The sequence below is a fragment of the Glycine max genome, chromosome 13 (genome assembly GCF_000004515.6).
Source record: "Glycine max cultivar Williams 82 chromosome 13, Glycine_max_v4.0, whole genome shotgun sequence".
NCBI classification, from domain to species: domain Eukaryota; kingdom Viridiplantae; phylum Streptophyta; class Magnoliopsida; order Fabales; family Fabaceae; genus Glycine; species Glycine max.
Genome location: NC_038249.2, coordinates 30548548 through 30567171, shown reverse-complemented (window position 1 = coordinate 30567171; position 18624 = coordinate 30548548). Strand labels below are relative to the sequence as shown.

Below are 18624 nucleotides of genomic sequence, written 5' to 3'. Positions count from 1 at the left end.
TCTAGTACCGAGGTTAAAGTAGTCCAATTTCAATACACATTTGGACTAGAACAAAAAGACATTTATTATACGTTGAATTGAGTTGCTTAAATGTATTTTGACTATGTAATTCCAAACATATCAATTGTCTATTTGTTGTTGTTTTATAATCTTACAACAAACTCACTAATAAGCATAGCTCTTAAAGGAATATCTAATACTAATATTATTAATGTAGGTTGATTATGTGGTTCCAAACACATTAATTGTTTGTTTGTTGTCTTCTTAAATCAAATACACTGATGGATATAATTCTTAGAGGAAGAATGTTATATTTAATACTAATATTATTAACGTACCTTAATAACAAGATTGCAAACGCACTCATGGGTGTTACTCTTAAAAGAAAAACATTATTTAAAATTATTGTTATGTAAGATTTTGAGTTAATTAATATACAATTTGATTTTTCAAAAATGGCAATTTGTATTTTATATTTTCATGAAAATGCAAGTCTATAAAAATTGGTTTCCCAAAATACAATTTGTTTGTGAGAAAGGCTTGAAAAAGGCCATTATGTGAAATGCTTCTTAATAGTGACACTATTTGTATTTTGTGAGTTTGGAGATGCAAAAGCTTCTCGTACTGATATTTCATAATAAAAATTTAAAATTAAACTCGGGTTGGTTATACCTTTACTTTTTTTTGACAAAGCCTATACCTTTACCTACTCTAACAAGTTTAGCTGAGATATCCTTTCTCCTAACTCAAATATATTATTTAATGTTACCTCTTAAAGTAAATATTAAGATTAAATATGCTATACTTAAGAAAAAACACGTGTTACTATATGCTACTTTAGATTGTTTCCACGTCAATGTGACCTAGTGAGGTAATACTAAACATATTGGTTGTCTATTTGTTATCATCTTTGATCAAGCATTTATTTAAGTTAGGCAAAAGTAAAACTCTTAGAAGAAGAACGTAATATATAGTACTAAGGTTAAAGTAGTCCAATTTTAATACACATTTGGACGAGAAAAAAAACACACACATTTACTATACATTGAATTGAGTTGCTTAGATGTACCTTGATTCATAGTTCCAAACACACTGAATTATCTATTTGTTGTTGTTTTATAATCTTACAACAAACTCACTAACAAGCATAACTTTTAAAGGAAGAACATTATATCTAGTACCAATGTTATTAGGGTACCTTGATGATTTGGTTCCAAACACATCAGTTGTTTATTTGTTGTCATCTTAAATCAAATATATTGATAAGCATAGTTCTTAAGGTAGAACGTTATATTTAATGCTAATGTTATTAATGTATCTTGATGACATGATTTATTGATGATGTAATTCCAAATACACTGATTGTTTATTTGTTGCTGTCTTAAATAAAATATATTGATATCTATAACTCTTAAAGGAAAAATCTTATATATAGTACAAATATTATTAACATACCTTGATGATTACTTGGTTTCAAACACATGCACCTATTGGTGTAACTCTTAAAAGAAGAACGCTATATCTAATACTAATAACAAAGTAGTTCAATTTTTGCAATATACTTCATTTTTAAAATTATTGTTATGTAGGTTATTTAGTAAACTAATATGCAATTTGTTTTCAAAAGTAGCAATTTGTATTTTCCCAGTTCTTCAAAATGTAAGTCCATATAAATTGGTTTCCCAAATTAAATACCATTTGTTAACGCATTAGTCCTACCAAGTTGTCAACTTATAACAATCACAAACGGTCATTTTCATAATTAAATTATATATTAGCTCTTGTGATATTAAACAATGCTTAAGAAAGCCTTTAAATATTTCTATAGCTTTAACTAAATATAACTAGGTTTAACTATTACCCGAGTGTTATCATTTACTGAATCCCCTCATATTGAAATCCAAGATGCAACTATGATTACTATTTATTGGAATTACAATGTTAATCTGTACTTAACTCTCATCTTGGACTTGGTATGTTTGGCATTAGCTATAGCAAAAGCCAAACATTTTTTCCCCTCACACTCCAGGTTTGTATTTCTTGTGGCCAGAACCCTGTTGGTCACTACTAGTTCGATGACCCTCATCAACTTTTTTGTACACATAAGCAATGGCAAGCCACACATAAACACACAAATTAACAGCACTCAACCCTGCCAAGACCCAATAGAAGTAATCAAGGTGTGCCCTATTGAGGTTGTTTCCAAGCCATTTCTCACCATCACCAGCTCTTGATGTGACAGCCTCCACAACAATTATAACAATGTTGCCAACAAAGCTTCCAACCCCAACAATGCTTATGTATGCTGCAGCCCCCAAACTCCTAAGTGACTCAGGCATTTGGTCATAGAACAACTCTTGTAGCCCCACAATTGTGAATGCATCAGAGATCCCAGTGATCATGTACTGAGGAAGCAGCCACCAAATGCTGATTGGTAACACGGCTTTTGGGTCATCAATTAGGCCAAACTCTTTTGCAACACCAACCCTTTTGTCCTCCACAAGTGCTGACACAACCATGTTAAGGATTGACAAAAAAAGTCCAACACCAATTCTTTGTAGCACTGTTATCCCAGTGGGTTTACCTGTGATTTTTCTTGCTAGTGGAACAAAGACACGGTCATAGAATGGAACAGCAAAGAGGATTGTGACTCCAACTAGGCCTTGGAGTGATGCTGGAGGGACTTGGAAATGTGGCCCTATGGAACGTTCCATTGTGGCACCTTGCTTGATGAAAAATGTGTGCACTTGAGATTGTACAACAGTGAACATTAAGCAACTTAGCCATATTGGAATCAAACGAAGGACAAGCTTCACTTCCTCAACTTGTGTCAATGAACATAGCCTCCAAGGGTCTCTTGTCTTGCTTTCTGCATCAATTTCATCTATGATTGCTGCTTTGTCCAAAAACCTGTTGTTGCAATTAAATTTAATTCCATTCAATTTTTATTTTTTTTTAGGAATGATGTGGTAATAGAAAGTGTCAACTTTGAAGCAACAAAAACACAGGAAAAATTAAAGAGAGTCTAGTAGTTCCACAATGAATCGTTGTTGGTATCAACTCAAAACCATAGACCCAACCCTACAAGTGTGGCCCCCATGAGTTTTGATGTTTCAGAGTTGACTCCATTGTACTACCTAGCTAGAAAAATTCTCCATTTGGATTACCAGTAAGTGTTGTGGGAATAATTCTTGTATGAGTGGTACAACTAATAAGATACTTAGAATATATTAAATAATGATAAAAGTCTATGATTTTTAGGTAGCGGTAAAGTCTACGTTAAAGCCTTATGTTGAAACATATGTTCTGGTTATTTTAATATTATTCTATCTATGCATTTTGATTAGTTTGTTTATAAATATTATATGCATATAACATTTTTTATATATCGTGTTAATAACTTAACTTATTAACACGATATATAAAAAATGTTATATGCATATAATAACATGTATCATGTAAGTGTGAAAAAGGATTCCACTTTTCTAAAATGGGAATAGTGTATTTCAGATAATAAAGTATATTACTGACCATCATTGCAACTATCTTAAATTTATTATATATATATATATAATGCTTATCATAATTTCCACCGTTAATTTTTTTTTATCAATATAGTTACATGTGCGTTATCTTCTAAAGCACACCTTTTCAATTCAGAAGAGCAGAATTTTTGGAAAACCCCTCCTAATTCTTTTTAAGAAGATAGTTGACTTTGATTATATACATATTCATCATAATATTTATTCTCCTTCTCTAACAAAAAAAAGTTTAACTTATTTGGTCAATGTCTTTATCATCAAACTAAAAGGCATATTCTAAATATAACAACACTATTCAACAAACTTTGCTCTTCCCACCACAACTCCAACATCATTCCCTCCACTTCAACTTAATCATAAACCACATGGAGAAAATATTTCATTCACCCAAAAAAATGATTCATCCATTGTTTTAAAATGGATATGACATAGTAAATTAAAGTATAGCTTCTTTATTTTTTTTAATAACTTCATGATGGGAAGAAAAAATATGGAGAGTTCTAGTAGTTAGTTCGAAAGAGTGTGGCACCCACCTATATTGATGAGTATGGAGGAGAGTGTGGATTTTGGGTTGAACATGGAGATGATGATGGGGCTCATGATGCTCCTCATCCTCGTCATGGAAAAAGTTGTAGTGGCCGTGCGTGGCCTGCACGCGCCACTTGCGCCACGCCGCAACGAAGACTTGGGCCAACCTGGTGAATGGGCTCCCTGCAGGGCCTTCCTTTCTGTACCTTTTGATTCCCAACAAGAAGAGTGCCAATGCCAAAGCCAACACCCCTGCCAGCACTCCCAACCCCACTCCCCACCCAACATTGTCCTGTTTGTTTCAATTTTCATTCAAATCCACACATTAACATCATCAAATTACAATTATTTCATTGGCTTAACTGGCTCTTCATCAAAACATGATCAAGGAACAGGAGTCAATCCATAATTATCAAAGTCAAAACATGATCGGTCAATTATATATTCTTACCTCTATGACATCATAAGTTATGGGGTTAGTTATTATTAAATCATGCATGTGGGGTTATGATAAACATAGAGTTTTGGTGTTATGCGATATTTTTGGTATTTACATTTATTTGGTCCATACAGTTATTATAAAATGAGGTTAGTGTAAAAAAATTATATTGCTAATGAATTAGAAATTATTTTTTAAATGACTATTAAGGTAATTATTATAAAAATTAATAAATTTATTATACATGTTGATATGTGATTAGATGATAGTATAAAAAATATTTACACTATCAATACATTTTAATTAAACTCTATAGAATATATTTATAACATTTTAATCATGTTTTGTCAAATAATTAAAAAGATTAATTATCAATAGGGGAAGTGCCTCTTTAGATTTTTTTTTAAAATTTAACAATAAAAGAGAGAAAGAGAAGAAGTTCAATAAAAAAAAAGGGGAGAATACGTAATTAAAGGAGAAAACTTCAGTTATGACATGAAAAGAGTGGGATCAATTATCATATGTAGTTGAGGAATACATGCGTGTAAAAAATAAAGACTAAGAAAATCCTATTGCTATTATATATGGTTATAGATAACCATGACTTTCTAAAGAAATCGTTAATAGTAGTGTAAACTCAATTTTTGTCCATATATAACCTAACTTTCCTAGTAAAATATAGAAGACAACGTCCACTCTTCTCACCTTTTTACAGTGAACAATACGTTTCACTTTACTTGTCCAAGGGTGATGCATATAAATGGAAAAGACTTCTATGAGGAATATGTTCCTATGTTAGTGAAACTTGATATTCTAATAAAGAAATGTGTGTGATCCATAAATTATCCTTGTATGTTTATCCACTATAGTACTATTCCATTTGTTTTGGCCTTACACACGCACACAGAAAACAAATAAATTTTATATTGCTTCTCTCATTTTACAAGTCCCACCTACCTTGCAAACCATCCATTTATAAGAGAAACATTATTTGATATCAACTCGCATATCATATTTTATATTATATCGGTGGCGATCTTTTGATTAATTAATTACTTTCTTATTATTCACTTCATAAGATAACAGTGCATACTGACAAATAAAAAAAATATTTTACAATACTTTAAAATCCAATCATGGTTTTCTCCCCAGAAGCAAATCTAGAGATTCAATCATATATAGACTTAAAAAAATAGATGAACAAATAAAAAATAATTTCATTATAATAAAACAAGAGAGCTTAAAGTGTCAAGAAAACATTTTATTCTAAATAATTAATTATAGTTTTGTGTTGTTAAATCTGAAGACTTCTATTAATCCATCTAATCGACCTAATTTAATAACGTAAGTCTTAAATATTGATTACATTTGTAAAGTATTAATTACAATTGTTTTGGATGAAAAAGAAGGAATGAAAAGCCATTACATACAATTTGACTAATAAAAACTTAGTACCCCATTGTCCAGAGGCTCTTCGCTATGCGAAAGTATTGGGGAGAAATGTTGGACTAATGATTCCTAAAAATGAAACATAGAAGAGATGTGCTAAACGTGCATATTATCAAATACAAGTAAAGAAGTTACTCAAACAAACAAATTAACAATTGAGGAAATCCAACTTTTGTCATTCGCAGATTTTCGAAAGACTGTATGACAACAATTTGATTCTCAAATGATTCTTTTCAATCAAAATATTTCAAAAGTTACCGTGTATTGGAATCAAATTCACGTCATACGATAATAAAATGTAACATTTTTTATGAGCAAAAGCTTAAGATAATAATCTCAAAAGATAACTTTATATATTACTGACTTTATTATTTTTTATCATGAATTTTACTTACCTTTTGAGTTTTTAATTAATAGATAATATCTAGCTCGTAGCTACTGTACAACTACAAGAACTTCTCATACAAAAAATACTATTCATTAGTATTTACACAATTCTGTAAAAAAAATTAATATTTAGACAATCAATTTGATGCTAGCTTTTTAATTATCATGAATAATGAAATAATTAAACTAATTTTTTTTAATACGTCAGATTAGTCTTTAAAATTATTAAAATGTCATTTTAATCTCTAAAATTACTAGAAAGTAGTCATTGTAATCTCCAAACGTGACCAAATAGCCTCTAAAATTATAAATAAGTTAAAATGGTCAATATTTAATAATTTCATATATTGCACAAATTAAAACTTTAGTCTTAAGAATTTGATGAATTTACCTGAAGATATATGACAACAAAGACAGAAGCAGTTGAGCCAGCCACAATCCCCAAGTACCACCAGTTGAAGAATGAGCTCTTGGCATCCTTCTCCTCCGGTGTGTCCTCGTCGAATTGATCGGCGGCAAAGGTCTGAACACAGGGTTTGTGACCTCCGTCGCCGATGGCAAGAACATAAAGTGCCAAGAAAAAGAGGAGTTTGTGTTTGAATGCCGTCACTGAAAGTGTCAAGAAAACCATGCCCTGTAGCATACATGTTCATGTGACGTGAGGATATGATATTCTTTTTCCATCAACAACGGCTAAAACTATGTATTAAATTAATTCACAGTGCATGCATGCTGCTGACTTGTATAATGTGGACAATCACAGGAAATATGCAAATCTTGTACGGAATATTGGAATCATAATTCAAGCATTTGAGAGTGATCCGTGGAAGTGGAAAGTACCCACAACAAGAAATACCCCACATAAAAATTAACATCTCAATAATTAAGTGTTAAGATTTTGAATCATGAACAGTGTGTTTTGCAAGCTATGTATGTTTACTACCTTATAATAATTTATCTAATTCGTCAGTTTTCATATCTTGTCCAAGTAATTATTACATAAACTAACAACTTTTAATTAGTATGTAATTCATGATGAGTGATACTAATTAAATTTTAAATTAATTTATAAGTTTCTTAGATGAAAATATATGACAAAACTTAATATTACTAATTTATAATATTTTTTAAACTTTACTAAAAAAATAAAAGTAAAAAAGTAACTGATTTTATTAGGATTGAAACCACAGAAAAAATTATGGATAGGTGGGGGAGGGGGGGTTGTGATGGAAAAGTTTTTTAGTCTTTGATTTGATGCGTTGATTTTTCAGTTCAAAATATTGAAAATCTCGCATGAGTCTTTCTATCTGTTTAGCATCATGTAAGGTTGATGGGATAAGAAAAGATAAACATCACTTACATCAGGAATCAAGTATCTCCTAAGTTTAGTAGTCTTTATATCCTGACTTGTTATATACTTAAATTATATTTTTTTACTTAAATTGATTTGTATTAATTACTTTTAAAATTATTCAATAGGCAATGAATTTTGTGTTCGAAAGAAAACAGCCATGATGTAAATATACTAAAAAAGTTGTCATGTTATGATATTTTTATCATACTTGCATTTATTACATTAACCGTTTTTTTATTATGAAAAAAAAAACCTATATAAATATTAATAAATTCCTTGTATGTAGTATGAACTATTGACTATTTCACAGAGCAAAAAATATTGACTATAAATAAATTAAATAGCAGTTACTCACAAAACAAAAACTTTTAGGTGCTATAATATTTTAAATAATACATATTTAAATTTTGTTTAAAAAATATTAAAACTAATTATTCTAGTAACTAAAAAATCTCTTTGATATAAATGAATATTGGGTGGGGCTTTTAACTTGTTAACCAATTTGTATAATCAACTTAAAATTTGTAGGTTATATCCCAAAATTGTATACTTGCCCCATTTCAAAACTATCATGGTACTTTCTTTATTAAAGAGTTTTGTTAAGGATTGGGATTATCTTCAACCTTTTCTCTCTTCTCGTTGCAGGTGTAGTTAATGGAAAGAGACCCAACAATTGTGTTGTTCATTATCTTCAAAATACTACTACTACTAGGTAAGGTATCAATAAATATTCTTTTGTCTTATTCGTTTTTTTTAAAGTAATGCACACTTCTTTAGAAAATTACTAATCCACAGTTCAATTCAAAAAATATTTTTTTTGTTAAAAATATATTTATTAAGAAATCCATTTAAATTAAAATACTAATGAATAAATCATTAAATACTCATTTGTATCTTATCATTCCTTTTTTCTAAGGTAATGCACACTTCTTTTAAAAAAAATTAGTATTATTTACACAAATTTTAATTAATATTAATAACAAAACAAATCTTAGACCAAAATATGTTTATTAAAAGAATTAGAATGTAACTATAGATTCATTTAAAGATTAACTATATATTTGTGAATAAAAACATTACTAAAACGAAAGCTTAATACTTTTCTTAGTTTCTAAAATAACAAATATTTTGAAACAAACTAAAAAATTAAAACAAACATATACTGTTGTCTGCGATAATAAAATAGCGCGGTTACGAGATTCCGCTAAAATAAAAAGACATAGTAAATAATTAAATCCGATATTTATTATGGTTCCTGAACAATGTGGGACCATATACGTAACACGAAAAAACTTGGAAAAAGACAAGGTTGTTCATCCGAAGAACAGTGAGCACATAAATTAGATTCCACCCAATCAGCAAGAATCAAGAAGAGAAGAGAAGAGAAGAGAAGAGAAGAGAAGAGAAGAGACACGACAATATTTTACCCAAACGAATTAAACTTGTAACAGTGGAAAAAAAAACAAATAAATAAATTAAATTTTACTACTTACCGCAAAATAAATGACTGAGGACAAGAGTATGGTGTTGAAGCGACCCAGATAGGAATCAGCTATGAAGCCACCAAGCAAAGGGAAGAGAGAGGAGGCACCAACCCATGTGTTCACATCTTTGGCTGCTTGTGTGATTGGTTCATTCAAAACATTAGTGAGATATTGGATGAGATTACTTGCCAACCCTTGATAAGCAAATCTCTCAGCAAATTCCACAACTGCCCATAACCAAAAAAAACATAATCATCACATCACAGGCATATACATGATGAAATCAAGATCAAACTTGTGATGATGCAAAAGACTGAAAAAAGAGAGAGAAAAATAATTATGGGTTACGTCTATGGAATTAATGTGTGTTTGGATTGTCGTTTGAGAGTCACAAGAGACGAAGAAGCAACATCATTGATATGGAATTGAAATCTCTACACACCCTTAATTTATACAAAATCAAGTAAATCAAGATTTGAATTTTCATTAGAGATATTCATATTTAGTGTCTGAGTGTCTCGATCAGGATAGAAAACTTATGGGGGGATTAAAAAAAAGGAAAGAAAGGGGAAATGGGTGATGGAGAGAAGAGATAGAGAGGTTTTGACTTGGACTCACATATGATGAAGATGGCAGCATTCCAACCACCCTTTAAGTTTGTGGGGTGATGGAGGATGAGGGAATTTCTCTTGGTGTTGCTACTACTACCATCAGCCATGGTGAGAAGTTGAAATTTTTTTGAGGTGAGTTTGGAGAGTGTTGTTGGGAATCAGGTTTGGGGAGGCTCCATGGGGAGAATTGGTGCTTTATATAGGCTGAATTTTGAGACTGTGTTGTTGTTGGGGTTGTGGGTGTGAGTGAACACAAGCACTCAACTTTAGTGTATGGGGATTTGGAATTGGTTGGAACCTTTTTTTCTACCTCTGCATCACTCTAGTTTGGCTTTTCTTGACCAAAAATGAGCGTTAATGAAAATTGGTTACTTTTTATGCACCGTTTATTAGTATATTTTTTGGGGATATATATTTAACTAAGTAAGCATCACACACTTCATGCCAGAGTGTCATCATACTGTGCTCTTTAATGCAGAGGTCAGCAAAATTTATGCAAAGTCTCCTTCAGGTGCAGACGGTGCTAGTGTTAATTTGGCATGGTTAAAGATTAATTTCTCTTTTTACTCAGGTTAAAGATTTATTTTTTTTTACGCTTCAGAAACATAAGAAACAGACAAACGAAAAAGGAAAACTGAAACCAAATAACTCAGGTTAAAGATTAGTTCTGACGTATGTAGATTTAAAAAATTAAATCTAAGATATTGTGAGAACTGTTATGGTTTATATTGAGATCATTTTAATATATTTTTTTATGAGATTCTTTAACTTATGGTTAGTAGAAGAGAAGGCGAAAAGAAAGAAAACATGCCTTATGATTTTTTTTTTATTATTATTTGAGAGAAAATCGAAGGTAAATAAAAGAAAAGGTTGGCTTCTAAAAATAAAATTTTAGAATTTTTATTTTTCTTTTCTTTTCAATTCAAATTTTAAAATTTTCTTTCATCCAATTAAACGGATCATTTGTGTGTTAGCAAATGACAATTAAATATTATCTTAAAATACATCAATGATATAATTTGATAATACTTCCACTAAAAAACAAGTGTACATGAGCAAGTGTACATGAGCAATGCTTGTCAAATATGCTAACACATTTAATAAATTACTACTATAATTATATATTAGTGTAAAATATATTATTGGTGTAACTTGCTAACACATTTATATTAAAAAAAATTGTATGTTAACAAATCTTTATATATATATATATATATATATATATATATATATATATATATATATATATATATATAATATTTTTTTAAAAATATTTTTTACATAAAATATACTCAAATTTTTAATTAAAGTTATAATTAATAAAACTACAAGAAACACACTAAAGGGGGTTGGATAATGTGTATATCAAAGATAATTTTTATTTTGCAATAACAGGAATAATAAGGGTAATAAAGAGACAAACATTGATTGTCCACGGTAGACTACAAAGGACAAAGTGATCTTCCAGTAACAAATAAACATTTCTTAAAACAATTTTTCAAATAAGCACGTGATGGTATAAAGTGGTGTTAGAAAAAGTAATAAGAACACTTTGATAAAACAATACCAAGAGAATTAGAAACATTTGATTTATATTGGTTCAATTCGCTCAACCTGAACTATGTCCAGTTCTCCTTTATTCACTAAAAAAAGATTTCACTAATCAATAACTGATTACATCACTTTCGGTATCTTCTTAAACTCCCCTTAAATCTAAGAATCCAAATATTTTTTAACAATAAGTCGCTCATGACTTTCACAAACACATGTTTGATTGAATACAAGTATTCTTAATACACACAGAGTGAATATACAATTAAGTACAAATATAACCTACTTTGTTTTTTAAAGAATAATAACAATGTAGAATATGTGGTGTTTATATTACAGTTTCGCCTCTTACGCTCTTGTTTTTTCTTTTTCTCGTTTTTCATCTGTTGTTTCATTGAGAGAGACTTTCTTTGATAGACTTTAGTAAGATATTTGTTGCTGAATTTGTGTTGTTATCTTGAAAGGATCGTTGTCTCACATACAAGAATTTATCAACATGTCAAGCTCTAAATGGCAAGGATTTATAAGATCCTCGAAGATCTTTTAGTCTCTTCTATATTGTCATTTTCTTGAATTTAAATGTTAGTTATTCAAATATAGTAGAAACAAATGGAATTTGAATAAAATATTAAATGTACACTTCCTTTTTTTTGTGATACTCAATCCTTGAGACTGGACTTACAAATTTATCTTATTACAACATGTTATGTTATTATGCACAAGAGTGAACACTCACTGAATATAGCGTGTTGAACGCTAAGTTGAAATAGAGCATACTCTCTATAGTTGTGAACAATATTCCTTTAACAAAATAATTTTGTCCACTTATAAAAAATTAATTAGAATATCAATAATTTATACTTATGTTATACATCAAAATCTTAGATGAATAAGATGCATGGTCGTTCAGACCTAACAATTAATATCAAGTAATTAATACATTAAAAATACAAAAAATTTTATTATTTTAAGCATTTAAAAATATTTAATAGACTGCATTAAACATTTTTTAAGTGGCGACTTTAAGTTTTTTATTTACTAGTGTTTTAGCTTATAGATTGTATATGGTAAATATGTATTTTTATTTAATTAAAATTTTTAATTAATTAATAATTTTATTGGGCATATAAATTATATTATAATTATAATTTGTAGTAAATAAGTATCTTTAAATATATAAATTATATTTTAGATTCACAATCAATTATTTAAATTATGATATGAAATTATTTTTAACTATTTCTAATTTCTTTTAGAAAAAATATTAAAACTCAATTTATATATAGAGATTAAAAGATTAATGAATGAAAGAGAAACCTTCCCTCACCCCAAAATCAATTTGAGAAAAAACTTTTCATGAAGAGAGACCACGAAGGAATTTTTTTAAAATTCAATAACTATTAAAAGGAAATTTAAATTTAGGGACACAAATAAAAGTGACCTAAAATTTAAATAAAAAAATATATTTAAGTTTTTATAATAAATTATAAAGAAAAATCTGACAGAAACATATGCTCACTTGATAAATATTAAAAATTATATTATAACATGTATTAAATAATTGATATAATATTTATATATTCTATTGTATATTGTATTATTCTAAAAAAATTAAAAAAACATTTATTTAACTTAATTTAAAAAATTTTATTAATAGAATATTTTTATTTTATATGTCAATTTTTTTTTTTTGTAAAAATATATAAGATAATGTATTGAAAAAAATCTCAATATATATAGAAGGGATCCACTTACTCTAGGAGTTAGTCTTCCATCCTCACCATTGATTTTCTTGAAATTTAATGGTTGTAGTAAGTAACTAGTTTTAACCATTAAATTTTAAGAAAATAAATGGTGAGAATAAAAAATAAATTTTATTTTTTACATTTCAATCAGTTGAATTATTATTTTATGTTACTTTAAATGAATACATTATGTTATGGGTTTTTCATTTTTACCAAAAAAAACTATGTGAAGGTGATGATTGAACCAATTTTGAGAATTTTCTAAAATAGGTGACCAATATCACCAATAAAAAAAATTAAAAAGGAACTAAAATTATAATTTAACTTAAAATTTATTAACAATGATTCAACATTGAAATAAAGTTTTTTTCCACTAATTTTTCTCTTCATATTCATATATATTCCCCCCCTAAGTATATATGTTTTAGATAGCTTTATGTTTGGATAAAACTTTGCTTTAGATAAAACATATTCAAAATATTTAATGTCTATGTCTAATTTATTTACTTCAAGATAGTAAGATAGCACTTGATCGCCATAAGTGACACCAACACAACACAAGTGTTAGGTGATTGGTTGAAGAGGAGAAAATGGTGAGCTCTGCTAGGGTTTCTAGAAAAGAGGCTACTAGTCCTATGTTAGAGGAGGATGATCTTATTCTCCCCTCTCTTATATGTCATTTTGATGAGAATAGCCTTATGATCAGAGATTTAAAGAAGGGCAAATGAAGTACAAGAGCATTCTGGAAGCGAATGCTCCAATCAAGGTTAATTTAAACACGGACAAGATGCTCTAATAAATTACCTTTCTTCCAAGTGAAAGTTGGACCCTAGAACCCTGCATCATCAATAAGCTCAGTTTCTGATATCCTTTCCTGAAAATCATGAGCACCTCTCCATGAAGGATTATCAGAATCTTCACTACGGTCTTGGTTTTGGAGAATAGTATTGAAATATCCAATAACCGACCAAGGGCCTCTAACAGATCAGCTATCTCCACCAAAGATCCCTATAAAGCTTTGAGATGTTGGAAGTTAGAACTTCCATACACTACAGTAAGCAACCAACTAGCTTGCTTTTTCCATCTAAGCTTTAAGTGAACAAATTGAAAATCACTCTGAAGGATTTCAACCTTCCACATTTCAGAATTCCATAGACACCAAATTCCTCTAGATTGACCCCTCCCATCCTGGATGAAATAACTATCAAATCCTAGCCAAGGAATAATTCGGTTTGCTGAAACTCTAGAAGCATGAGTCTCTTACAAAAACATTAAGGAAGTGTCATATTCCTTATAAATATATATCCTTAATAAGACCTCCAAATCCACGAGAGCATTCTCCCCGGCAATTCCAAGCCAAGACATTCATCAATAACATCATGAAGATGTTGTGGCCTTCAAAAGGCCAATGTTCACATTGTTTTCTTTGACCACTACTGAGTCAACCACAATATTTTCAACAATTTGATCATCCATAGTTACCTCCTTTTGCTTCTGACGATGAACAAACTCTATGGCATCGTCATCCATGTGCACCTCAACCATAGGCACTTCGTTGCTACCATTTGAATCATGAAATTTTAAAAGGTTCAAGCTTTACTCATACGGGCTTGCTACGCTTTTCTTTTCAATTTTCACTTGAGGCAAAAACATTTGGAACCAACTCCTTACCCATGTGCTCTTTGTGTTTTATCATAGGTTGGTTTTGCTTTTTGAAGCTTGACTTCCCCCCAATTCGCAGGTCACCACCTCCTTTATTATGTTGTGGATTTTGCCCCCTTGAGTGTTTCGTACACGTATCATTTGTTAGGCCACTTTAGGATCACTTTGGGCCACGTGTGTTGGGTGTTTAGAAGCTCCCAATCCCTTCTTTGTTGATTCCTTAGCACCATTCTTTGCATGCAATGATGAACTTCCCCCCACGACTAGTTGAAGGAAAACCTTTTGGACGGTTACCATTATTAACATAATCATTTGGAGGCTTATCAATGACTGCCAGTGCTTCAAATCTGGTCTCAATATCTTCTCCCTATTTAGAGATATTTCCTTCTTTAGTAACCAAATTACCATTAATAACTTTCTCTTTATTTTCCACCTCAATATTCTCTTTATTAATAACATTTTCTTCCTGTTATTGCACTGGACAATCATCCATTTGCCATAACGAATATTCTCCTCATTAACATCTATCAGTATTTAACTGTTTCGTGATCATAGCCTCGAATATATTCAAGGGGCTTTTCCAAATCCAATTCAACACAAATACGAGCAAATTTCCCTCTCGAATGAATATATGTTAGTCTATCCACTTTCAGGAATTTTCCTAGACTCTTGCCAATCCTCTGAAGGAAGACTTCGTTATAGAGTTCTATAAGAAGTCTTTGAATTTTGACCCACACCACTACTTTTTTTATTATCTCTGCATGCATGAGGAAAAAAGGTCTCCAACGTTGAACAATCAGGTAGTGATCAGCAACCATCCAAGGATCTTCAAAGAGAGCAAAACTGTGATCCTCCTTGTTACTAAACACCACTTGATAAAAACCTTCACGGAGATCAATAATCTGAACTGTGCCACTTCTAGACCAAGTTCGATTCTAGGGTTCAAAAACTAACCCTCTTGTTTAAAACATTAACAGCTAATGTGTTCTACCAAGGGGAAGCCCATCTCAATAATTCGACATCAGATAACGAAATTAGGCATGACAACGGGGCCCGAACCCGTGGGGTCCGTCCCGGACCCGCCTCGATTTTAACGGGGAAAATCAGTTGACCGGGATCGGGGTCGGGGTCGGGTTTTTCCCGATAGCCAAATTCGGATTCGGGGTCGGGGATGAGATTCTCAATACCCGCACCGAATCCGTACCCGAATCCGCCCCGCTAATTATTAATATATATTACACATTGAAATATGAAATTATTAGATTAAATTTTATGTTAATGTTGAATTGAATTTTATGTTTTATTTAAAATTATATTTTTTATTTTATGAAAAATTATATTTTTTAATAAAATTTTATAAAAATGTCGGGGGCGGGGCGGGGCGGGGAAAACCCGACACCGTCGGAGACAGGGATAGGATGTAAATATACACCCCCGTCGGTTTCGGGGGCGGGAGCGGGGAGGGAAATGGAGAGTCGGGAACGGGGGTGGGATAAACAAAACCCGACCTCGACCCGCCCCGTTATCATGCCTAAACGAAATGATTGGCCCGTCAAAATGTTTATCACCATTTCTTTGCACCTAGCTCCTTTGGCACCTCTTCCATAACACCATTAACAACAACGCCCTCCATTGAACTTTCAGTTGTCGTGATTCCTCCCCCTCTAGGTTTAAGGAGTTGATCTGCATATGATAAAGGTCCTCCTTCCTTAATGTCTTGTGTATTTGGGGCCTGATGTGGGCTAAGCTTATGACTTTGTTGGGAAATTTGACTTGTATATTCTCATCTCTAGTTATAATATATCTATTGTTTAATTAAGTAGGGAAAAAAATACTAAAATACAATTTTAGTCCTCTTGTTTTTTTAAATATGTAATTTTAGTTTTTTATTTTTTAAAAATTCACAATTTTAATTTTTATGATCAATTTCAGATGTTGACGGTATACTTTTTATATTTTTTAATAAATTAAGTTTATCAGTAATTAAATAATTAAAAAATTAATCACACGACTAATAAACAAACATGTATCAGTCAACGTTAACGGAGTACATAAATTAATGTTTAAAATTGTTCACATAAAGACTAAAATCGTGAATATTTTAAAAATGAGAGATAAAATATTTTAATTAAAAAAATGAGGAACGAAAATTACGTTTTTTTTAATGAGAGATAAAATATTTCAATTAAAAAAATAGGAAACTAAAATAAAAAATTTGGGAAATTAGGACAATGAAATTTGCATTTTAGCCTAGAAAGTGTGATTTTTCAAACGAAAAGCAAAATAAAATAAAAGAGATGTAATGTTGAGGACAATATGGACCTTTTATTATTTTTTTTACTTAGAGTTATATATACAATTTTTTTTCTATGGACGAGAGAACACAAAATTGGGAGATTTATCAATCCAAGTATATTTCTTTCTTTTTTTTATTTCTACCCCAACTAACAAGTAAAATTGTTCCTCTATGTTTATCTCTCCCCGCCCCCCCCCCATTAAATTCACTTAACCAACCAAAGACTAAATGTAAATGATCGTTTAGCTTGAAATAAGAAAAGAATTTCCTATAAACACTATAAAAGGGGTTGTTAGAAAGCGTGAAAAATAAGTTTCCAAAAGTTTAAATATTTATTTGTCTCCTTAAAACCCAATTTGGATAGGAAATGAAAAGGGAAGAAAATTAATAAAAAATAAAAATATGGATAAATTGTAAGTGGAAATATGTGTTATTTGGATTGATAGAAATAGGGAAAAAAATAGTTTACTTTCAATTTTTTGGTTAGATTAAAAAATGGCAAAAGAATGGACAATAAGAAATAATTAACAACTTTACCTTTTTCACAACAATACTTACTCATACTCAAAAACAACAATTTTTTAATTATTTTCCATGTTGGTAGCTTACACACACTCACGCACACATAAAATTTAAAGGTGTATGCAATATATCAGATTTATGCATATTATTCCAGTGTGGGAATATATGTATATGGTTTATATGAAACTATCAAGGTCTAATTAATAATGTCAAAGATCCTTTGTACTCAGTATTATATCTATTTTATTTTATTATGGTTGATTCATGAAAGGATCCAACTCAATAATTGTCTCATTTCTATAATTTAAAGATAATAAATTAAACCACACTTTACGATCCAGATGCAATAGTGAGTTAGAATTTATTTGGATGAATTATTTAATTTTGAGCTAAAAAGATATCTTTTCATTTATCTTGGGGATAATAAATATATTTAGTTGTTACATAATTGAACTATAGTTGACTAATAAGTGTCTTTTCATTTACCTTGGGATAATAACTGTATTCAATTGTTACATATTAAACAAGCTTATTAATTTGGGTTGATTATGATCTTTTCATTTGTTTTGTTAATATAATGTGCTATTACACAGGGAATTTAATATGTCTAATTAATTACCTATGTCAACACTTACACTGTATATAAGCAAAGCCCATTGTATCCATAACCAAGTTGAAGTTGAATGAAATTGAGTTTTCTGAGTTCAAAATATTGAGAGTTATCTCTTTGGTTCTTAATTTATAAAGCTTTTAGGACTTATCAAGGTTTGATCAACCATGTGACATCTCCAATACCTAGGGTCATTATTTCTTGTACTCAAGTATTCAAGTGGATCATCAAACCTGATTATTAGCTTTGGGGTGAGTATAATTCAAGTGACTGGTGTGTTCAAAGGTTCTAAACCTTCCATGGTTCACATCAATGCTCTTCTATCGTGTTTGCATACTTTTTTGTTCGAAGTTAGGATTCTAGTGATACCCGCCATATATTATAAAAATATAATTGATTCTTGAATGAGCACTACCTTGCAATCTAGACATTAAAGACAATTAC

General features: G+C 30.2%; 1 protein-coding gene across 1 annotated transcript; it reads right to left on the bottom strand.

Moving 5' to 3' along the window:
* Window positions 1–1893: 1893 nt before the first annotated feature.
* Window positions 1894–10180, bottom strand: LOC100778345 (protein NRT1/ PTR FAMILY 5.4). The gene is made up of 5 exons (XM_003542778.5): window positions 9802–10180; window positions 9193–9410; window positions 6737–6979; window positions 4076–4362; window positions 1894–2910 (listed from the first exon to the last, which is right to left on the bottom strand). Exons 1-5 carry the CDS (start codon window positions 9899–9901, stop codon window positions 2019–2021), a joined length of 1740 nt encoding a protein of 579 aa, XP_003542826.1. The 5' UTR covers window positions 9902–10180; the 3' UTR covers window positions 1894–2018.
* Window positions 10181–18624: the final 8444 nt, after the last annotated feature.

What these genes read in the sequence shown, in the direction of transcription:
- LOC100778345 (XM_003542778.5), bottom strand. Translation starts at nt 9,901, where the DNA reads ATGGCTGATGGTAGTAGTAGCAACACCAAGAGAAATTCCCTCATCCTC. An exon ending in CCTCAGTCATTTATTTTGCG is followed by an intron (nt 6,980 to 9,192) that starts GTAAGTAGTAAA and finishes TGTATGCTACAG; the next exon opens with GGCATGGTTTTCTTGACACT. An exon ending in CTCCATACTCATCAATATAG is followed by an intron (nt 2,911 to 4,075) that starts GTGGGTGCCACA and finishes TTGCAACAACAG; the next exon opens with GTTTTTGGACAAAGCAGCAA.